The 25085-nt window shown below is 32.8% G+C and overlaps 1 protein-coding gene and 1 long non-coding RNA gene across 2 annotated transcripts in view; one reads left to right on the top strand and one right to left on the bottom strand.

Moving 5' to 3' along the window:
• Positions 1-3545: 3545 nt before the first annotated feature.
• Positions 3546-25085, top strand: part of centrocortin (cerebellar degeneration-related protein 2-like) — a 198738-nt gene continuing 177198 nt past the window's right edge. The window contains exon 1 of the mRNA XM_073087577.1: positions 3546-3930. Coding sequence (XP_072943678.1) covers positions 3855-3930 — 76 coding nt within the window. The 5' untranslated portion in view covers positions 3546-3854. The remainder of the gene's footprint in view (positions 3931-25085) is intronic.
• LOC140753156 (uncharacterized) lies at positions 7998-23144 on the bottom strand. The gene is made up of 4 exons (XR_012103541.1): positions 22903-23144; positions 10897-11051; positions 10220-10325; positions 7998-8270 (listed from the first exon to the last, which is right to left on the bottom strand). It is a non-coding gene; the product is annotated as an uncharacterized LOC140753156 (long non-coding RNA).

Below are 25085 nucleotides of genomic sequence, written 5' to 3'. Positions count from 1 at the left end.
CAACTCAAAACCTTCAAACTAAAATAGAAGTAAACCAATGGTAAGAAAACATCATCTTCGAACCAAACCTTCGAAATCCAACCAAAAATAAGGATGTATTTAAAGTACCTACCTAAAATGCATAATACCTACAGATTTGTATAGTATGATTGCTACTTTTTCTCTTCTATCTGGGACGACTCTTCACAAATCTGCGGAAAACCTAGACTGGCCTAGAGTGTATTTCACCACACTGCTCCATTGCGAACACAGGTACATAATACATATTATACTACTATAGGTACACATATTATTACAATTATACTATACTTATATAATATTACCAAATCTCTTTCGCGATTTCATAGAGTGTAGGTATGTTTTTGTTATCTCAAATCAACGGTGCATAACTTTGCAAAAGCACTTTAAACAGTTAGGTAAATATTTATTCCTAGTGGTCCATTAAGTGTTATAACTTATTTAAATAAGTATATCATATTTTTATAGAAATGTTTTCATAGAAAACACCGGAAAAATTAAGTTAACTTTTTAAATGTGATATTCGCCAAACTTTACCATCCTAGAGCCGACCATTGAGGTAAGCCTAATGCACAAAACCAACTGATGAGGACATGAGGGCTTAGACTTCTTGAATTCCTTTCAATAACATAAGATTATCCCCTGAGCAATAAGTATACTCAACTGTTTAATTCTAATCTAATTAGCTAAAAAGCTGGAGTTTAGAAAATCATAGAGATGATATGCATACGACTTGTACTTGTGATCCTGAGATGTGATGTGGGCGTTCCACTTAACATTTCGGGCCTTAAAATGACATATAACTTGTTAATATTTTTATTATTTACATCTTTCCAAAAATAAAACGCCAAATGCCATTCCATTAGTAGGCAGGTTACCTAATTGTGAAAACGCAAATAAATAAAAGGTAGCATTAAAGATATTTCATAAGAAGTGACCGTGATTGTATTTCCGTCAGCTAACAAGAATATTTAATAGTGCGATACAAAAATATTAACCGGTTGCGAAAAATAGCGACTTTGATTTAACGACTCATCACCAATTTAAGAGAGAGCAAGAATTTACATTTACATTTTACAATTTTTACATAATACTTGCCAATAAACTTAGATTCCGAACCATAAGTTATTCTGTATTCAAAAACAGTTAAGATTGAAAATTGCCGTCTTGTTCATGAAACTATGTTTTCTTGTGAGTAACGGGATTAAAATCCGGAGTTGGCATCCGCATTTACAATTAGATATTACCGAGACAGTTATAAGACCTTCCAGCAAAAAGTATACGCTACTTCATTCATATATTACCTGAAACTATGATTTTTGTCTTACTGTATATTAAGAATTCGTTTAGTTACGAAATTTGCTTCAATATTCGTCTATTGAAAATATTAATAGCTATATCTAAATAGACTGTTCTCTTTATTAGATTAGATAATTATATGCTTGATACTTAGACGAAATATGCGATACCTATGTAGTACAGTCCGAAGTAGTAACAGGTAAAGCTTCGAAAATAATTTTATGAATTACGCGCTCTTACCGCTTTCTGCTTTAGCAAAGTAAGTAAGTGCGCAAACCGAGAATTTGCAATTAATGCTACATTTATGCGAAATAAAATTGAGTGAACATTTACATACTTGACGCATTATAGTTAGAAACGAATCGCAGTTTCTATTGAAATGTTCATTACATTTAGATTTAGATTTAAATATAATGAAATGAACGTAATGAGAATAAATTTATGAAAATACAACAATTTGTTCATCAAACTTACCAAAACACAAACCTATATTAAGCAACATTTTATAATAAATAGTGTCGTTAACATTATTGATTATGAATTAATTAAACTGTTAATTTAGGTATTTCTAGTAAATATCCAATATTTATTCCCTGTTAGAAGTAACTTTTACACTGTATGGCAATTTTTTCTCAATAAAATTAATGAATATGTGTTGATGTTGTCATCGAGTTTGCTGTATTAAAGAAGTAATTATATTAATTAATGTAAAAATCTTTCAAGGTTTCAGTTGCTATAAATACTTAATGTAATTTATGTGACTCTACTTATACAGACATAAAGTTGTGTATGTATGTATGGGCCATTAAACCTAGAGTATTTAATTTCTAAAACCTCATAGTAACTTACTTTACAGAGCGTATCATATTTCACTATAAACTATGTAACTATGTAGGTATTATTTCATTGGCTTTTAACCAGGAAAGGTATTTTATCTGTTGTTCATATCACTTTTGACCAATTAACACATTATTTGTATGGAAGAAGAATTTAAAAGCCAGAATGACATGTTGTAAAAGGTTAAATTGTAGTAATTGACTGAAGTAATTTATTATGCCGTTACGTATATACCTACGTCCTTTTAATGGACCCTATAACTACCGGTTTTTTGACAAGATTGCATAATGAACAACGATGCCTTTTTACAGACTTCGAAAAATAAGGAAAAGAGTCGGTATATATTTTTTTCATAATATTGGTTCGTAGGTATCGTAAGTAATCGTAATTAAAGACGATACAATACTTTCTATACAAGGATTCCATACAAACGCACCACATTAAAACTATTTCGGACTTGCAGAAGAAACATTCCAATTGGTTAGCATAACGACCATTTTTTTATCTAAATTAACTAATATTTATATGCTTCTGTGACTTCCAACAGGTGGAAATACGGTGCAATACCCAATAGTATAAATATATGTTATATAAATACGAAATGTTTAGAAATAAATAAATTATCACATTCCCTGGGGCGTGGATAGTAAGCAATGTACCGAGATCCAGAAAACGAAGAACTTAAATCCAAAAACGAAGTCTGCGTATCAGACTTGTATGATGACCGTTAGCTCCACACAGGCTGTCAACATCAATCAGTTTATATCCATAATAGATTGTCTAGCCAGATTATCCTATAATACTTTAGAAATTCAGCCGTGAAAGGAAAGTCAATTTGTCTTCGGTATAATATTGCTCTTAGGGCTTAACTACGGTATTCAAGCAATGCAAATTCTTATACGACAGTCTTAAACTTCCTGCACGGCCTAATATCTACGGGTAATGCAAGACATAATAAAATCCAAACGCGGGAGTCGTTAAGGCTTTGAATCGTTCGCGGCTTGCACTTGAGCTGTGCGTGGGCTAGCATAAGGACGGCCAGTTTTAGCGGCCGGTTTGCGTACCTGTACGTGCGTCGAATTCGTTTCCAAGGCAAATGTTCGAATTTTCAAAGGCTTCGCTGGACTTTATTTATGTAGGTCGTTAATTAACTAATGCGCTTGAAAAGCTCTTTGTGAGGTTCGCTCGCAATTGCAAAAGCGGCGTGTGCGAGGCGGATCGCAGATGCGGTTCCATTACGTGTCGTGCTGATAACACATCCAGTAAGAAAAGAACGTTAACGGTTCATTGAAATCGAAAGAGCGAACGCTGAGTGAACGCTTCTAGCTCGGAGTCCGAGGAACAGGTTCCGAGGCACATCCCAAGCGAGCCGCGAGTGCCGCGAGGTTGCCGCAGTTCTCCGCCGGCCGCTTATGTGCGTGCGCGTGCACATGTGTACAGGCGAACGACCGGAACGCGGGAAACGATCGCCGCGAACTCGTTTTTACACCTGCGGCGCCTATGACAACATATGATTTAATATCCAGTGTTCGCCCGCACCCGCCGAATCGAGACTGAATTACGAAAGGACTCTGATCCGATCATGAACACTGCATCTTAGTGCTAATGAAGTGCTTGTGCAAACTAATCCTAGTTGTTTGATAGAATGGTACAGTGTGGACTTATCTGTTAATACATGTTTGTGGAACGAAGCCAGCACCATGGCTAGCTTCGAGGACCTCTCGTTCGACTGGTCGACGCTCTGCCAGGAGTGCCCTGAATGCTGGACCGCCTCAGGTTAGTGACCTTACTGATACGCCTTTAAGAGATATGAATCGCGAATCGATGCTTGTTTGCGTTGATTCATGTTTTCTAAAGCTATTAGCACTTAATTCGAATTTTAACAGATGTTAGATCATCGATCTTTTAACGATTACCCACAACGTTCCGTCAAGTTAATGGCAAATAATTTACAATTACAAAATAAATGTCTTTTATTCAAATTATTATGTAAAAACACTTACTTATATATTATTAGAAGCTATTGCCTCTCCTAACATCAAAAATTTTAAATGACTGTAAAATAAATAATAACGTAAACACATAACAACAAAAAACTGATAAACAGACCTCAAATACGCAGATCATAAAATATAGAAATCTAAATATAACATGTAGATCTATGTAGATATTTGGCTAGCTAGGATATAACCTGGAACACCTGGCTTACTAACAATAGCGGCGATTTTACGCCTACGCCGTAATTTTTACCTGAGCAAGTTCAAGGTCCCATTTGAATTAGAAATGAGTCAAATGGCTTAAACTTGTCTTTAAGCTTTCATATTTGTGTGCTTAAAACTTTTATATCAGCTCCATAGATCTAATCTATGATCAGCTCTGATACTTTGATGTCTAATTGTCAGTGATACATACAGTATCTAAAATACTTTTATTGTAAAATGTAATTAACCTGCGTATTAAAAGTATCTTACCCTAAAGATTAAGTAACTGTTACCCAGATCCAAAAAGGGCGTTTATAGAACTTATCGAACCTGTAAGTTTCACTTCTTATAGTTATTTTGAGACATAATTCTATCTATTTTTGTTTTAGTTTAAGCAATCTGTTTTAAGTAGAACTCCCATTCCTAGTAATCGTCCCCTGTGCGAGAGTGTAAACTTATGGTTTTATTTCAGGATCAATGTTAATATTTGACGGTTCTGTGGTAATGTAACAGATTTAAAATTTCGCGAAATTAGATTTCGACACTATCGTTGTTACAAATACATACAGAGAGATAACGAAGTCTCATTAAATTTATCTTTATTGCGATTCTCAAAATGGTTATTTTTTTAACTTTTGATACCCATAAACAAATTATGTTAGGCAAACCGAGTTTGCCAATGCGACGTGGGAACGAAATATTTCGAGAATGAACCGTTTTATCATTATAGTTTAAGGTTATCGTTTTACATAATCGCATAAAATATCAATTTAATTTTAAATCTATTTACTTCGTAATTTTAGTACGTGTTTCCGTGACGGCGTGACATTGCAGGTGATTATTTTTTTTACAAGATAAGCAAACAATTATAGCAGTTTTTACATAAATTCTTGTTTATATCTTTCTTTTTCTTTCATTGTTAATTACCTGTATTGTATTGTTAACCTTAGCCTTATTAATAGAACGTTTTCAAATTTATAATCTAGAATTTCGAAATGCCGCTAATCGCTATTGTAATTTGAAGTCATTGACTTAAAAGTTAGTAAGTAAATTCACCAAAAATATTTATAACCTTAAAAAAGACGAAAGTTCGAAACCCTTTTACTTTAAAAAATGTATAACTACCTTTTATTTTAAAACATCCTCTGCCGAAAGATTGCCTGAGTAACCATTGGTTTACGCAATAAACTTTATTGTATTGTCTCTTCATGGGTATTACGTGACGAGAATGATATTTTTAAAACAGAAATGTAGTTAAGGGTTATAACTATCACTTGGAAACGTGCTCATATAAAGAGCCAAACCGATGTGTTTTTACTTTTATGTTTTTGTGGACAAATATCGTGGGGATTTCAACAAAAAGAAATTGTATGTGATAACGAAACGACAGTGTTACGTGTGTCCTTAAGATGGTTACAAGCAATATTTCGAACCATTATTTTTACAACTTCACGCTACAATATGGTCACGCTTTCAGGTGTTTTCTGTGGTTTAAGTCACAAGAAGCAAGCGATTCCATAGCTTTTTCATAGATCGACATTAGCGTCATATAAAAGTGAAAAACATGAACATAACTAATTCTTTAAAACTTAGAAGCTTTAAGAAGAACCCTTAGCGATAAAAGTTTCTTTACAATTTTAAAGCTTATCATAAAACTCAATGACCATTTATTTCCAATACGGACTCGACGACGGAAAATGAAATGCCAGTTCTTTGGATTCGACGAAAAGTATGATAATTACAAGATAGCTACTCGCAATGTTCATTAAGTTAAGGCTTTCGCTGTTTTCAAGTAATTTACAAGAAGTAGGTAAGTGACTGTGTTGATTTAACAATGAGATTTCATCGCGGTTTTATGCTTAAAATGTTTCGTGTTAATTACTCCTATGCTTATATTTATTGTATGCTTCTAGTGATCATCTCCAGAAGTTAAGGGAAATACGTATACTGCTGACTGCACATAATTCGTGTACATACATAAAAAAAAAGATACCAGCCGAATTGATAACCACCTCCTTTTTGAAGTCGGTTAAAAATGAAATATGTTATTAATAACTATAAAACAATCATACTTCATTTAATCTCCAATGAAATCAAGACGATTTTTGATAGCAACTTTGGCTACAGACTTATGAAATACTAGGTCATCTTATGCATGGAGCCTTCACGGTCCTTTATTAGCCAGATTAAATTCATTGCCGTTCAATTTCTTACATAACAATTAAGAAACCATGGTTTCACAATTCGATATGTAATCGATTAATTAGGTGTAAAGAAAGATAAATGTTTTGTTTATTGATTGCGGCATTGTTTAATTCATTACAAGACTCAGTAGCGATTTACAGATACCAGTCTTAAGACCTCTGATAATTGTAATAAATTAATGCATAAAATAATGTGCACTTACTGTAAGCTGTCGAATATGCATTGCGTTATATGACGTGACAATTTGACGGCTTACAATATTGTAAAGCATAGACCTGCTAAATTTTACGCTATAAATAACAACAAGGTGTGAATGAAGAGGACTCTAATTATGTTATGCTAACTTTCTTTGTTTTCTATAGAAAAGAAAGAAAGTTTATTTGCTTCCTCAATTCTTTAAGTTGCCATGGCATCCGAGAAATGTATAGAAATATCGAAGTGATATCATTTTAGTTATTAATGATGTTAGCGTTTTTTCGAGATATGAGAGTTATGAGAGATTATGTCTTATGTAGATTTTAAATGCTGTTGAATGGAAATGTAGATGGAACCGAAATGAGCGGCATAAAAGCCATGTTAGTTAATTTACGTGAAAGTTGGTGAATGAAAGAATAGATTCAGTTTATACGAGTGTTTCGCGTTGCTAATTGACAGTCGCATTTCCTTTGTTCTACTCTGATTGATGCATCTGCAATACGCATCGCGGTATATAGACTTTCAATATGTCAGGTGTTTAAGTTTTATAAAATTGTATACTTTATAAACGAAAATTTTTGTAGGTAATATAAAAGGTTAAAACCTCATAACGCCGCAAATACGCTCAGTAAAACATTTCAAAACAGAACAGAACTCGTACTTATTTTAAGTCAAAAATAAATCTGATATTGTCAAGTGGATTTTATCGAAAGTACCTTAAAGGTTTCTATACCCTTTAAACTATCAGCGTAAACAATATTGCCATAAAATAAAAATAAAGTGCCACTGCTCCTGCGGAGGACTATTAAATATGCATTTAAGTTATGTACAGGCTATATCTGTTTCTACGACATTCCTATATGTAATATATTCCTATGTGTAATGTAAACGTCACGGTATAGTATCACAAACATATTTAGCGTAACAAAAGAAAGAGAAAAAATGTTCCTCTGTACTAATAGTTTTCCTTTAAATATAATATAGGAGTAGCAGACGAGCGTGCAGTCCACCTGATGATAAATGGCTACTGCCGCCTATGGACATCGATAATCAACCCCAGATAGTATTAGATAAGTATTCCTTCCTGAGGTCGGCCACAGATGCGCCGCTACCCCCTGAAGACTCAGCTAGTACGCCTTGGAAAAATATGTTTTTCTTACCATACCCTTCAAACCAGCACACAGCTGTGCTTAACATTACTGTTATTTGGCAAAAAAAGGCGTGGCGGCGGTGCCACCGAAGTCGAACCACAAAACGGTCTACCAGCTCACTAATTAGTTAATAGTGATAGTAAGTAGAAGTGCGCCTATCTTTCAATTTTACTTTTATTAAATTGTATTGAATTAAGCAACTGTTCGTAGATTTTATAAATCATTCAATTAATCCAATTAGTGTTCATTTGCCGTGGCAAATGGTTCTCTTTTTATTTAATTGTTAGTTCACACGGAGTTCTCACGATTTTCGTTTAATTGGTGCATCCGTTTTTGACCCTAGTATCGCTTCGTGCGTTACAGCCTGTAATATTACAATTTACAATTATTACAAATTATAATTTACAATTACTACAAATTACATAGTTTGTGTTTTAAGCGAACTCTTTGTTCATTAAATTCTAATTATTTGGTTTGTTACACAACCTACTTTATTCTTGTTGATACAGGTGATATTCTTACATGTCGAAACTATGCGTGGTATGTAGGGTATTTGTATGTTATATATTAAAATTTTAACAACATCGGTAACGTACGAAAATATGTTTTCTATTAGCATGATATGTGGTAGAATTTCATTGACAACCATTATATCAGGTATTAAGTAGTATGTTATGGTCTAAGATCCGAAGCTAAATCGAACTGGACCGAGCTGATAATAGAATGAAACTCATTTTATAATGAAATTAGTACATTGGGTAATACATTAAAAATGGGTTTGCTAAAAAAATCCTGGACAGGATAATTTTAATTATTTTTTGAAAAATTAAAATTTAATTGAAAATTAAATTTTGCAACATCAAGATAATAAGAAAATTCTATTCTGAGTGAATGTTAAAAACATACAGAATGTGCAGGCTTTGGGTTGCCTATTATTTACGTGGACGAACTACTGGGTTGTCAGGTATAAACGGGTATTTCGCTGGCAACTACTTTTACTCATGATGATAATAGATAAAATTTTATATCAGTAGAAGCGCTGTTTTATTGTGAACACGTTGATATAGGGTTGTCTGCAAAATGAAAATTAATTTTTCAAAAAATAATTAAAATTATCCTGTCCAGGATTTTTTTAGCAAACCCATTTTTAATGTATTACCCAATGTACTAATTTCGTTATAAAATGAGTTTCATTCTATTATCAGCTCGGTCCAGTTCGATTTAGCTTCGGATCTTCTACTATTATGTAACTTAACAAAAGTTAATAAATAAAATGAAATGATAATAACTTCAATTAACTTAACACGTTTAGTGTTTGCATTTTATGTTTATTAAGTCGTAATATAATACAACCAACAGTATACTGTCGCTACAACATTACACTTACCGGTAACTTTACACTTCACGACTTCATCAAATTGAGAATTAATATGTATATTCTAAAGTATTAACGTAATATGACTAGTAATTACGAGTACTATAAAAATAAATATATGACTACGTACAATAGGCATGATGACAAATTTTGAAAATCTCTTCTATAATCGTCCAAAAATCGTATTATTTTGGTAATAAATTCAGTATTCCAAAAATAATAGGATTTGTGTACAGCCATTTTGAATTAAACGCGAAAACGATCTCGAGTGTCATGGCGTCCGTTGGTGGAGTCACGTTAGATCATCCCATACAAAATTTCAAGCAATTCAATGACATACCCAAACATGACGTCATTCGCGCCACGATAGCCTTTCAGACAAGATGGCCGACTGCAGTACTTTTATTAATATATATTTTTTACTTTTATTAAATTGAAAATATAATAAATCTTAAAGTTTTTTTTTAAACTAAGTCCTTTTTGAGAATCCTTTCAATATATTGTGTTTTCTTAAAACATTTATTCTTTGATTTTTTAATACTGTCATTATGCCAATTATAGTCTGTTACTTTCACAACTTAGACAAATCCAACGACGCTTCATATAAATGCCATCAAGCCGTTTGGTCTAGAGGGCTTGGCCAAATAATATAACAATACATATACATATGCTTGAAAATATTAGCATGCGTAGTCGGGTGAAAATATAGACTTTGCTGTACTTATGAATGGCATTACATTACTTCACGTCATACATACCTAAATTAACATTGTTCTTTATAGGTTTCCTTCCAAAATATTCCGTTACTTAAAATCGATTTAAACTTTCTTTAAAATAATGTCTTATTTTAGCTTAGGTTCATAAAACGGCTGGGTAAATATTCGCCAGTTACTAACGTGTGGTCTAACTCATAGCTTTTGAAAGGAAACAAGTGTCACCTGAATATCAAGTAGGGCCGTAGTAACCGTTACAATGTTCCATGTATCCGAATTCTCGGCCTGAATATCTATGCTTGGTATTGATGAACGCAAACGTTGCAAGTAGCTGCGCATACGAATATCGATTTATTATTACGATTATTTATAGGAACTGATTGATTTAAATACATTGATTTAAATATGACTTAATACCAATGTGAATCAATCCAAGAATTTTATTACGATTCTAATATTTCTTGATATAATATTACTCGTTTTGTTGTATGTTAATGCATTTCACTGCATAATTAGGTATTGTGATGTAAATTCATATTACTATTATATAAGTTTTTAAATTATACGGTATTATTTAGTTGTGGAAAAAGGAATAGCGTAAAATAAAAAGAAACTCATGAAAAAATGTAATACGAGTACAAAAGTAAGTACTTCGCGAAATTTCAAATGAAAATTAATTAACGATCTATTTCAGCTTATTTATCGTCGATCACTCCTATTATTAGAAATTGTAGGAAATCTGCATCATTGAATATCTAGGCTTGATCATTTTATAATTGCAGAGCAAATGACATATACAAACAAAGCCACAGTAGCGATCAGCTATGGGAAATACATACATGTTCTCTAGAGTTATAATTTATTTTTTCCGTCTACTAACGTGACTGAGAGACGATACTTACCTACAGTTTCGACGTACATATAATAGTCTTTTGAATCTCGCCCTGACGGAATAATGATCGTTTTTACACAGGTATAGCATCTGTTCTCTTAACGATCTCGTGAGAGTTTATTGCATACTATTACACTGGGTACCATCAGTATGTAATTAGTAAACCTGTTTAAAAAATGACGGCATGTTGAATACTATTTATGTACTCACTTTAATTACGATCAATCAATGTTTTAATCTACTTTGTCGTCATAAACGCAACCTATTGATGTTTAAAAATGGTGTTAAAACTTAGGCTGATCTGATAATGTCGCAAATTGAGGTTTTATTAATGTAAACAATACTATATTCAATGACAAATCCGCCTCCTGCACAAAATAGGGCATTATATATGCTTATTTTATTATTTACTTGATAAGCCTGTTTAAATAAGCGTATTTACTGTAGATACCGTATTTTCATTGTAATACGTAAACGAAAATACATTGTCGCGTATCGTAAATATTAAAACAGTTTCCATTATTAATCTATAACATCATTGTTACCATTTATAAATAACGCAATAAATAAATAATATTTTAATAGTCTTTACCCTCTACAGTATTCATAAAATTCTTATTTTTTTTACAGAAAATGTAAAAATAATTACTTTGGAATTCATGTCATCTCACCGCAGATATACTCAAATGAAATTTCAGCAATAAGTTTAACGATTTTATATTGTGATGAAATATTTGGGTAAAGAAAAATATATTGTCTAATTTAAGTATTAACGATTTACCTAATATATCTAAAACGCAAACTGTGTAGGTACATCTATTTCATAACAACATTACGAGGATAAGAGCTGCTGTCAACTGCTGCTATTTCAGGGCTGCATTTTTTAAGTCATGCCTCATTTGCCTCAACAAATATTTGATTAGCGAAATATATTATTTTTAGATTAAATTTTAATACAATCTAATTATACAGCTACAACACAATTATTGTTTTTCGTCAATTCTCACCAGTTATTATCTAATATTTAGATTAATGGGCCAAAATTAATGATGGCATACTTATTATATCGTGTTGATAATAATCTCCAGGTCAAAAGAACAATGACCGGAGATTAGTATCGCGCTACACCGGACGGGTTTGAAAAACGGAAGAAAAATAGATAACACGCTTGACTAGAATGTAGATAAAGCAAAATCTATACATATAATAAAAATAAAAATGTAAACGTAGCATGTCTGTACATCAAATACAATTGCAAAAAAGTAGTTAGGAAAACAGATAATAAGTATTAAGTAAAAGCTATTTTTAGATTTTTGTGTGTCTGTCTGTTAAGTGTCTGTCTGTCTGTATAGTCCCTATCTTGAATTAACCTAGTCTTAATATCATTCGAATTTATGTACTCTATTAAAATTATTACAATTCAAAGTCAGAAGTATTTTTTCTAACATTGCATGATGTTTATGCAGAGATGAGAATTTAAGTTTACTGATGTGTTCAGTGAGCTTTATAGACGGCTTTGTATAATTGGCGTTTAATTAAGAATCCACGCGAACGAAGCCGCAGGCACAGCTTGTGCATAATAATTTGCAAGTATTAAACGGTGCATCGGTCCGTAATTGTTTTTTATTCAATTTATAACAAAAACTGGATATTGGTAGCATGAGCTACTCATTTCATGCAGTTGAACCTTACAACTCTGCGCCTTACAATAAGATTATACTTGGATTTGTATTAACTGCTTCATAAGGAACGTGATGTATCTTAAGTGATGAGCGGTATGATATTTAACATATTATAAGATAAATCGTTATTCGATTATCGTTAAATTTGTCTCTAGGTCGCATGTGCCGCGATATTTTATTTTTATAGGGAGGCTCATGTTGTCTTAATTAGTAATTTGTTACTGGCTTTCGCAAATAATTAATTTTCTCTTTATATATTTAAAACGTTTTGCACAGAATTTTCATTTTCCGTAAAATTATTTCCTACATTCATGGTCTACATTAAAATTCCCCATTTATTCACGTATACACGCTCTATTTGCTCAGGAATCGAACCCGGAACTCTACGTATTGAATCTATGCGATCTCTATTGCCATTCAAGTCATAATTTAACTGACATAAATAGCATCTAACCATAACTTAGTTCTCAATAGGTATCCACCAATAGCGGTTTGTCCAAATGAAGTCAGAGAGGTGGAATTGGGACAGATTGATTATATTATAAGATAGTCTTCAAAACGCAGAAACATCCTGACAATCTGATAAGCAAAGTTGAATAGAAGCTGGCAAAATGACTGTGCAATTGCAAAATGATGTAGACAGTTTTCCTCCTTTTAGAAATGCCCAGTTCGTGATTCATATTTCTTTTTATGTAATAATAGAATATTATAACGGAATGCTCTTGTTGATATTAACAATAGAAATTGACATCTATTAACGAGATCACTACGTAAGGTCAACGATTCGAATAGTAAGTTCATATCATGTAAAGCATAACAAAAAGTACGAGTAAATCGGTCGCCAATTCAATAAATTGAATGTTTATTTTTTTTTTGTCGCTTTTTAGGGTTCCTTATCAAAGCATAAAAAGTAATAAGAACGGAAGTCTTACAAATAAAGCTTCCTAACACGCAGTCTGCCCGTCTTTAACAGGATCTCCATCTGTTGGACTGTAATAGATAGACACTAAATTCTCACATCGCATGTAACTACTTGGCTACAGCTGGTATGTTAACAGAGTCAATTATAATAGAGTTCATTTGGAAATGGTTATGAACATTAAGTCTATATTAGTAATCAGTAAGTAATTTTATTATTTTAACCCGCAGTCGGGTAAAAATGGGTGACACTTTGTTTAGTACCGTACATGAACACTTTGTTATCAATTATACGTTTGGTAAACTTTGTAATTAGGTTGTAGTTATAAGTAGTTTAAAGTAATAAAAACATGCGGATCCCACGAATTAAATATCTTTCTTGGCAAACTCACAAATCAAAACCTATTAACGATTATATTCAATTGAAATTCGTTTCAAGTCATCTGTTGTCAAAAAACGTGTTACCAATTCATATAAAACTATTGTTAAGTTACTTGCTTTTACGCGTAATATTGGATAATGGTTGTAATTTGTACACGAAAATATAAGTACAAAACAACTCCATACATTTTGTGTTCCTTTCTCTCTTATACATACATATATATAAAACTCTACATGTAAACTATTTTTGTTCGCGCTTTCTGTCCGTTTATAACTGTTGAATTATTTTAGTATCTAAAATTAAAGTAAATAATTTGCATACTATTTACTTGTGTGAAAATTAATTCGTGTCTTCAGTATTAAATAATCATAAGCTTAGTTCTAGCGTAATTATTAGTATAATTTCTGCTTCACCTCGCAAATAATATAAATCTTAACCGACTTCTAAAACAATTATCATACATTATTTTACATACATTACATGTGGAATGTATGTATGTAAAATAGAACTCTTCCTGGTTCAACTGCGGCAACATAACCGCCTTATCTTTCTCTGCCTACTATCAGAAGTGTTTGCGTTGCTGTATTTAGTTATGAATGGATTAGTAGAGTCCATGTCCAGGAGGAGGTAAGTTGGGAGGTTTATACGTACCTGAAATGTTATGACTTTGTTTATAATGTTTGACTACCAACAAAATAAAACCTGATTTTGATCAGAAACGGTTACGCTCATAGGGTCTACGGAAGCCTCAGGGGTAGCAGCATCTCTTTACCCGTTTTTAAGTAGGACACTTGATGTATGTCATTTTTTGGTGGACAAACATGTTTGTTAACTGTACCTACTCTTTCGAGGTAAGAGTAGGTACTCTTTTTTTAGGATTTAAAATTTTCATTGTTTTAGGCGTGTTATTTTATACTTCACCGCGGTGTCGTATTTAGAAAAAAGGTACCCTGTTCTCATTGTTCGAGGGCTTTCAAAAGCGCGTCCCATGAAATAAAGTTTTTTTGTGTAACTGGAGTCCATTCGTAAAACTCGTGAGATTCAGGGTTTGCGCATGTGCGGTGGACCGTCCACTGGTGTGAAGTTGGGCGTGGTGTGAAACCACAACGGGTCATTGAACTTGCTGGAGCTTGTAAGGTGTGGTAGCTTTAAGTTAACTACTTTTTGTACTTTTCGAAGTAACCCATAGGATATGATATAATAGAATAATTTTAAGCGTCTTTGAAAATATGTAGGATAAATACTATAACTATTAATATATTTATAGAACGCACTTTAATTGATGATCAAAGTAATCATACGTCTCAATGGGTATCATCATTAAATCATTAATTCTAAAGGGGACTATTCACTGACCTCATTTGCATGTAATCTAACAATTTGTAACTTTATTCTGAATATTCTATCACAAGTTGCACACGACCTAAGTATATGTTATAAACCAAGAATATTCGTTTACAGAGGGAAGCTACGTACCGAAGTAGATCTGTTTTGAAACAGGTATTCCCTTGATATTAATACTGACAGGCGAATATTTTTATGGAATTTACAACATGATGAAATCATGTTACGAGCTCTGCGCACCGTAACGCTAGACTCGACTGGCATGCCAAGCTATTTTTGCAATACTCGCAGTAACTTCGAAGGTGGTAAAACTATCTTAATTATTCTTAATTCGTCTACACTATATATTGTCTTATTACCATCCGTCTGTCCTTCTTCCACTTTGTCTCTTGAACCGTAATAGAAAGACACTTAACATTTTTACAGAATTTAGAACGGTCACGATAAAAACAAATACTAAAAGTAAAAATATCCTGAAAATAAATAGGGATTACCATACAAGAAACAGCTATTTTCGGTTTATTATCTTTTATTATTGAACGGTAATAGCTAGGCAGAATTATAACAATTAATATTAAAAAAATTGATGGTACGGAACCCTCGGATTGTGAGTTCGGGTTGTACTTGGCCATTTTTTAAATCATTCCACATAATCACCGAGCTTCATTATAGTGAATGCTTTTGGTCGCTTGAATACACATTTGTAAACAAAAGCAGCGAGCGCCGCAAATAGCTCGCGAAGTGGTATTAAAGAATCTGGTGAATGCAATTTACGTGTTCGCATAAAACAAAAGAGATTTAAACCACTGATAACTTACAATGGATTACCAACATTTGAATTTATATATTTTGGATAATATTTGCGTGTATAAATTACCTCTTAATGTTACGGTAAGTAATCTCTAACACATCATGTTTTTATTAGTCTAGATTTTTTCGTTCTTTTTATAATGCTTTTTCAATATTCGCTTCATTGTAACCACTTACTATCATTCCACGTGATGGCAATTGGCCACTACACGCTATCATATTAGATTCATAACCAACTCCATAATATACCTATCACACATGCGTTACTTGTCACGTGGTTATGTCCTGAGGACTAAGAGGTACTTCATATGTAAGGTCGCCGTTTTTAGTAGTCTGGGATGCTATTATCCCAACTCTCCTAATTCTCTAAATAGACTGCTATTAAAAACAAAACTGTAGAAGGTTGATGATTATAAAACACGATAATGAAAGTCCTCTTATATTAAATCCGTAATATTTTTTTTTCCTTAAAAGCTATGAAGTCCAATACGATGCATATGAAGGTAGTAATTTGGTAGCAACTATTGAATCCAAAAAAACTCTATTCATTTGCGTAGTTTCTACTCACTGGATAGGTGACCGGCCATCCTGATGTCAGAATGGCCGGTCACCTTAAAAAGTAGTTTATCTTTTTTTAATCGAAGGTAGCAATTAGTAGCAACTAATAGCAACTAGTAGCAACTAGGTAGCAACTCTTAGTAATTATTTCGATGTAAAATATGGGTAGTGACCGGCCATTCTGACGGTCACTACGAACTGCATAGTCTCGAAATGATAATGTTGACATGTAGTACACCGCCAGTCGCCAGCCTTGTGTCACGTATATTCAGAGCTAAAAACCTCGAATTCAAATAATTTAAAACAATATCCAACCTACTTATAGCGCCCCCTACCGGTAAATGTCATTAAGTTTAGAGATCCTGGGGTCAAGATGTAAGTTCATTAGCTCGATTATTTTACAACATAGATGATATTATGGGTAATACTTATCGTATATAAGTATGGGTGGGTGGGTTATAATATCATTTCGAGACTATGCAGTTCGTACAATTGAAATTGGAACTTCACTTAGATAAGTTCGTTTAATTTCTAATTGTACTTCACTGCATAGTCTCTTCAATGATAATGTTGACATGTAGATGTTTAGAGATTTGTAAAATAACGAGCCTATTAAACAAGATACAAAAACATTTAAATCCTATTATTTTTAAAATTCCTAATTTAATATATCTATTTAAATATTAATTACAGTTATCAAGTATACGTTTGATGTAACGTCTCTACTACAAAATTGAACTTAGATCTGATCCATTCAGCTATCCTTCTAAGAGGGTCTTAACTGACACTCATATGTTTAGACGTCAGCGTAGCAGCGTGGTAAAGCGTGCTCTCTAATGGTATGTATTGTAAAAAATGATATATCAATGCCATCATCCTCCGTGGTTGGTAAAATCTAGAAACTGTCGTCTGGGAGGTCACTGTATTATAAGATTACATAAAAGAAATAAACTTATTCTTGTAACTCTCAAGTGTTACTAGGCCTATCTAGGTAATTTTATTAAGGATGTGCTGGACAAATACTATGATTACTATGAAATAATGGTAATACTAGATTGTTTGAACACTGGTTATAGTAAGGTTTAAATTCATGTGGCAATTTAATATACAATATCTTCCGCCAATCAATTTGGTTAATATACAATAATGTTATTATTATGTTTATGTATACTTTTTAGAAGTCTCGATTCAGATGTAGGCGAATCGGTAGTAATAATGGCATTCACGGGCTTACACCAAGTGAACGTCATAATATATACGATATCTATTGTTTTTATATATTACTTATATATATATATATTACTCATATTATTATTGTTTTTTTTTTCTTTTTACTATATGAGTAATTACAATAACCAAAAAAAGTAAATAGTATTTATTCTTCATCTCCACTAAATAATATATAATATTTTACACTTAACTCGCTAAAAATATTTATACATCAGATGTAACTATCCCAACTAATAGCATACTTGGGATATGGAGGATAGAAAACCTAAATATGCATTTTTAGAACAAAAATAATTCTAGATATATATATATCAAAATGAAAAGAATATTGTAACCAGTCTACAGATAGATCTAGTTATTTACACTGTTTAGGCCAAAATAGTATAAGCACCAGCATCACGTTTTCATTATTGCGTCTAACATTGCTTGTAGAGTAACAAAATCTTGAGATTCGTGTATAGAAACGAAACGCTCCTCGAGGAAGCGAGTAACATACAGGGTAAAGCGTTGACGAAAAACAAATGGATCTAGATCTTTTTTTTTTTTTTTTTTAAATTCATATGAGACCCAAAATGCAACCCTTCCAAAACGAAAGGTTTATTTATTTTTATATATTTTTTTTTTTTTTTTAATACTATTTTTTAGGACTGTCTGGACCAGTCTGATACTACCACAAACTCCCCAACCGTATAATCGAGATAATCTTTAACAACAAATATTTTATTAGAAATAAAATGAATATTTCCATTTAAATAGTATAACCTTAGTCATGACATGTAAGTCATACTTCTTGTAGGTTTCCTAGTAAATAAATCTATTTAAAAACCTTCAAAGTCAAGCAAATTCATTCTGAAATTATTGAATGTATTAGGGAAATAAAAACATTTTTTGGGTATTCAATAAATCCAATATGTGCCTTGATATTACGGTTAAATGTGGGTATTAAACACCATGCTGTTTCTATATGAAATAACTGTGGAGTTGCCTACACGTATTAGGGTTTCACCGTGTTGAAGATGATTATTGAAAAAATATCTTTAAGCACAAGTAACGCTGCATTTAACTTTAAATAGTTGATCGGATTTGTTATTTAAATCAAATAACAAAAATACCGAGAATAATGACCATATGTTACATAACTGATTGTGTCCCGATAATAAAAATAATATGACAACTACCACCTGTAATTATATCTATCTGTAAGAGGGATAGTATTTTGATAAACATTATTAAAATTGTTATATATATATACATATCTTTGCATTTATTATAATTTTTATTTTTTAATATTATTATTATATATATATTTTTTTAATTTTTTTCTTTTTATTTCACCCTTGTGTTGATTTTTAATCTTTTATCTTATGGTAAAGCAATTTGATTTTTTATTTATTTATTCCTTGTATAATACAATGAACAACCTTAACAGTTGTATTATTTCCAATTATCAAACTATCTTTTAAGTAACCAATAAATCCTAAAGAATGATATAGCTTATTATGTCTATGATCCTAAATTACTAAGTGTCGTTATAGTTCCTTGTCCAATATTATGACATTTCAAATAGGAACTATGTTATATAAATATATAACTGACACAATGTCCCTAGATCTTAATCAGTTATGTATGGTCTTGTATCTTTTAAAAGGTTAGTAAAAACATAAATATAGTGTTCTGCTCAAACCAAAGGAAAGAACTTGAAATGCATAGAATTTCCATTTAACCATAGACATGTAAACACTGTTTAAGGTAATCATGAATTAGTATCCAAATATGCATTCTTGAAAACAATAGTAAGTAGTGAGTGGAATGCCAGGCTTTATTTAAAGCTCAAGATTAAGACCAAGATATTCAATATAAACCAACATCACCATCATCAGGTGTTGGTAAAGTAAAAATATTGTAAAAAAATGGTTAAGAGTAAACAATATGTTACCACTGATGTGAGAAGTCTTTCTACACACATACCGAGTATATTTTGAAAAAAAAAATCTTCATTCCTTGAGAATAATGACTTTAAGTGTTTATACAAATAGACTCTTAAAGCTAACCACTTGCAAAACTTGGGTCAATAGTTATTTGTTACAACTGGTCTTTAAAATTATAATTATAATCGACCACATTATTAACCACTCACCTAAAAATCTGTTGTGATTGAAGATTTATTCCAAAGGAAACTTCGATCAAGCCTTTCTGTGATACAGGTATTTGTGCATGAGGCTTGTTGTAAGTCAGATAATGACCCTATTTGGTATGAGTATCTCAAACTTTTGGATGAAGTTTATCATAGGATGAAGTGTAAATATCTTCGTTATATTTGTTATTATAAAATATTGTACTATATATATATATGAATTGAACAATCATTGTTTCTTAAACCATTTTGCCGATCATTTGTTCCAGTACTTGTACTATGAAATTTCTTCTTATTATTTATTATACATAATAAATGACCAGCACCAGTAATAAGATAATTGATAGCAAATTATCTTTATAAAGGCAAATAATTTAAAATTATTAAGAAACAATCATGTCAAATGCTCGAGAGCAGTAAGCATTCGCCTAATGTGGCATGGCTTTTGACTCTTTACAGCTACAATAGTAACTGCGACTTGTGCAACTTTTAAAGTCTAATCATGTGTTATCCATCCCACAGTTTCATAGAGGCTAGTGTTCTTCCTTTAAACTATTTTTTCCTTTAGTCTATCTATCACCATCTAGATAGATAGATAGTTCCTTTAGTAAATTACTCTTTAATATGCTGATCTACCTAGATACCAAATTCTTATGAATGGTTAAACCAAATTTAGGTTCTTCTAGAGTATTACAAAAGGATATAAATTGTCATCTCTATATCCTGTATCATGTACATTATTAATCTGAATGATTCTTCAATAAAATGTTCATTCATTAAAATCATTACACCCAATCGATGGTAATAGTTGTGTCTATCTACTGATTATTAGTATTTTGTTATATGGGTTATTTACCCGATGTGAAGGACATCATACCCTATTAGAATGGGTGAATATCCGTTGTATCCGTCTACTTAATAGTAGTATCTTATTATAGTTGTTATATAGGTAAATATCCAATATGTAAGGGTCCCTTATTTGAACGGATGAATATCCATTAGGTATATTCTACATTGCTACTCAATAGTAGATTATTTTATGTGAGTAAATACTCAATATAAACAGGTTAGTACCCATGAACGGGGCTAAATAGCACCCTATTTCTTGTAATGTAGGTAAATATCCAATATGTAAGGGTCATAACCTTATTTGAACGGGTGAATACCCATTAGGTATATTCTACTCAATAGTAGATTCTTTTATGTGAGTAAATACTCAGTATAAACGGGTTAGTACTCATGCACGGGGCTAAATAGCACCCTATTTCTATGTTCATAGCTTTATATAAGCGAGATTTATATAAGGATTTAAATAAGCGAGATCACCTAAATAGGTGACAAGCTTAGTTAATGAACATAAGACGTCAAATTCCTTGCTACAGAACAATATGGTAATCTAAAAATCCTTTGCTTGGAAAAATATATATGTAAAAATTTACCTTGTCATTCCTCATTAATATATAAGATTATCATCTTATCTTTAATAAATGAAAATAATACATTTTCAATTTGCGACTGCATTCGTAATGGCCGCCTAGTACAAGTCTTCAGAATAATTTCGTCAAAATTCTTTATTTTCCATTGTAACTTTTCTGCACAATATATCACACCTACGTCTTTTATAAATTATTAATTGAAATATTTGTTATAAATTAACAATTTTTACGATAAATTACTTATTTTATTTCTTATTTTGAAAAATCATAAATGTACACAGGCTGCACGAAAAACGATAATGACATTTACCGGTAGGGGGCGCTATAAGTAGGTTGGATATTGTTTTAAATTATTTGAATTCGAGGTTTTTAGCTCTGAATATACGTGACACAAGGCTGACGACTGGCGGTGTACTACATGTCAACATTATCATTGAAGAGACTATGCAGTGAAGTACAATAAGTTAAGATACTACGGATTTGGCATTTAAACAATGGGAATTCATGATTACAGTTGTAGGCAATTATTTTGTTTCGATATTAGGAATGTAAGTGCAAAGTTCATTTTACTAAATTATCCATGCAATCACCAATGTGGATAATCAACTGTAAGTGTCTGGGAATTTGTGCTCAATCTGAATTATTTTCATATATCTAAGAGCATCTAGAAAAGTGTGGAAGATCTGTGCTAAGCGGTGATTTTTTAATATTATAAAGTAGCAAACCGCCACATTATTATGTGGCCACTGCTGTCCAAAAATATCTGTTATTATCCCCAGTGCATATATGTACGTGGGGCTTTTTTTTATTATATAGGAGTAGCAGACGAGCATGCAGTCCACCTGATGGTAAGTGGCTACTGCCGCCCATGGACATTTGTAATCAACCCCAGATAGGATTAGATATTCCTACCTGAGGTCGGCCACAGATGCGCCGCTACCCCTGAGGACTAAGCTGGAACGCCTCCGAAAAGTCTGTCTCCCTTACCACACCCTTCAAACCGGAACACAGTAGCGCCTAACACTGCTGTTATTAGGCAGAAATAGGTGTGGCGGTGGTGCCGCCGGAGTCGAACCGCAAAGGGTTCTACCACCTTTAAGTCTAGTATAAGTAAGCTTCCAGAGTCATACCAGCAAGAGCTTCTCTGATTTTTATGTTTTAAATAATAAATATAGGTACCTATATTTCTTAATAGATGCATGCATTATATCCAAATCAATTTTTTTAATCTTCTAACATAAGCACATACATGCAGGAATATAAACATACCAAAAGCGTAATAATATTTTGACACATGGAATTAAATACTTGTAGTATATAACTACCAGTACTTAACTAGGAGTATTTAATTCCATATATCCAAATATTACGCTTAAATACCTATTTGCTATTATTTATAAATATAACAGTTATATTTCAATATCACGGATTTACATAGGTATCTACAACAGTGATATTACCATTTTTGTAGGCGTTATAACCTAAGATAATGCCTTTGTTAGGTATTAGTTAAACAGGTTACCTTATATAAACCATTGTAATTGTAGCCTACAGCTTCCCGTACGTAATAGATGACATTGCGCGCGGATGCTGCAAGTCAGTGCCGCATGCCAGTAATATGGACTCACTAGAATTTAAACGCTGGATATACTTGAAGGGAATTACACGGGATTTTGTAAACACTTCTATTATTGTGGATAAAAATATAGCAGGTACATAAATAATCAAAAATTCTATGGTCGTTAGTTAGTTTGAGAGATCTGTCCGAGGATCAAACGCGGATTTTTTTGCGTAACTGACAGCTAGCGTCATGAAACGATCGAATAAGGCTGTAGCCGTTGTAGGTAGTAATAATACTGAGTTACAGGTTAGATATTTCCGTCACTACATCCACATTTGCTATTTACATTAGCAGTTATATTTGCACTGTAGGTATTAAGCGTGTGTGATTTTGTAAGGAAACTCAGAACCTATATGAATTTGTCAAGAAACCTAACAAAATAGTAGAGATTTTTAAATGTATCTACCATTACTCGAATACGTCACATGTGCTACTAATTTATCAGTTATTTTAAAATCACAGATATTTACTTAAATTAGAATTCAAGTATTTATCTGTATCTGTAGATAATAATGTAAATATCATGCTTACGATGATAATACTCGTACATTTGATAAAACAAACACACGTCGCCAATGTTTAATAATTTACACGAAATAGCAATTATAAAGTTTTGATAAATGTCATCAATGCCATTTACCTACTAGGGTTTAATTATGATAGTATCTATGCCGCTACTGTAAACCCCGGCGGAGACCCACTTGCTCAGGAATCTGGCTGGCACATCTCGATGCTCGTTACTCGTTCAACAGTTAGTGCCACGCATATTTTTAACCGACTTTGAAAAGGAAGTTCGCCGTTCGATCTGTAGTTTTCATTATATAGGGTGCTTTGCAGATTGTTTCACAAAATAATTATCTATTTAAATTGGATCCTTGCAGAATTATCTTTCAACCTTATAGTACGTCGCTGGAGAGGCTAAAAGACGATATATAATTATAAGCTCTAGCGCTAAATATGTGAATATTATGTTCATCTATTAATTACGTACCAAGTTTGCGCTGTTTCTGTTACGTCTCATTTACAGGTTTACCCTTTCAAAAACATATAGACTAAATGTATGGCGATGCGGCATCACTACCTTTTTTTTTTCTTTTCGAGGGGGAAACCTTCAAAAGGTACCCGACGACGTTGGGAGCGACGTCGGGTTATATGGGATTTTTACCGCACTAAAACCCCCCCGGTGGCCGTCCTCGGCGCTTGTTGGAGAACTCCGGGATCTCCAACGGAACACAACCGGAGTCCTCCAAGCGCGATGCCCGAATCGGGCTCTGCCCTGGGGGAGCGTTCGCTCCTCCCGCAACATCTGGTGATTACGACGGTATGGGACCACACATACCGCCGTCCCTCCCGGGGTAGCATACTGGACGGTTCGAGCTCCCACTCTTGCCGCCCGCAACCCCGGAAGCCCCCTTTTAGTCGCCTCTTACGACAGGCAGGGAATACCGTAGCCCTATTCTAGTCCCGGAACTACAGGGACAGCGGCACCACTACCTAACCTTTTTTTGGCTTCCAACAGCAATAGTAAGTGCTATGTTCTCTAGTGTAACGTGGTGCGATTAGACGGGATGGGACGTATACAAACGCCCTTACTGAAAGCAGCAGGTACTCCAATCTTATTAAGGATTCATTATAGATGTCTCTGTGCAACATACCACTTTTCTTTAGGTGACCTAAATACCTGCCGTCTAGTTCAATTTAAATAAAAATATATTATTGTAAATAGTTCATAGATGCCGATGACATCGTAAACATATAAGAATATCCTGTTCTAATCGCTCAGCAACTAGTCACGTTACGTTGTACCGGATAACTTTACATAATTCCTTTTAAGCGACTACAAAAATAAGTAGGTAGTAGTGCTTTGACAAGCTAAGACATTGGATCGCAGCGGAACTTACACAAGAACTACATCCAAATATTTGATGGACATGAGCTTAATACAAATTGAGTATCATAATCGTTAAATGCCATGTCTCGGATAATCGGGTAACCTTTCATCGTTACGCTAGTGATGTAATGTAATTGCGATCGGATATCGATGTTGACGGCATGGGACAGGATGCGGGGCGCATAGCAAACAA

The sequence above is a fragment of the Epargyreus clarus genome, unplaced genomic scaffold, assembly GCF_041222505.1.
Source record: "Epargyreus clarus isolate Ecla_fem2 unplaced genomic scaffold, WU_Ecla_fem_2.2 ptg000026l, whole genome shotgun sequence".
In the NCBI taxonomy this organism is placed as follows: Eukaryota; Metazoa; Arthropoda; class Insecta; order Lepidoptera; family Hesperiidae; genus Epargyreus; species Epargyreus clarus.
This window is presented reverse-complemented; position numbering and strand designations above follow the sequence as displayed.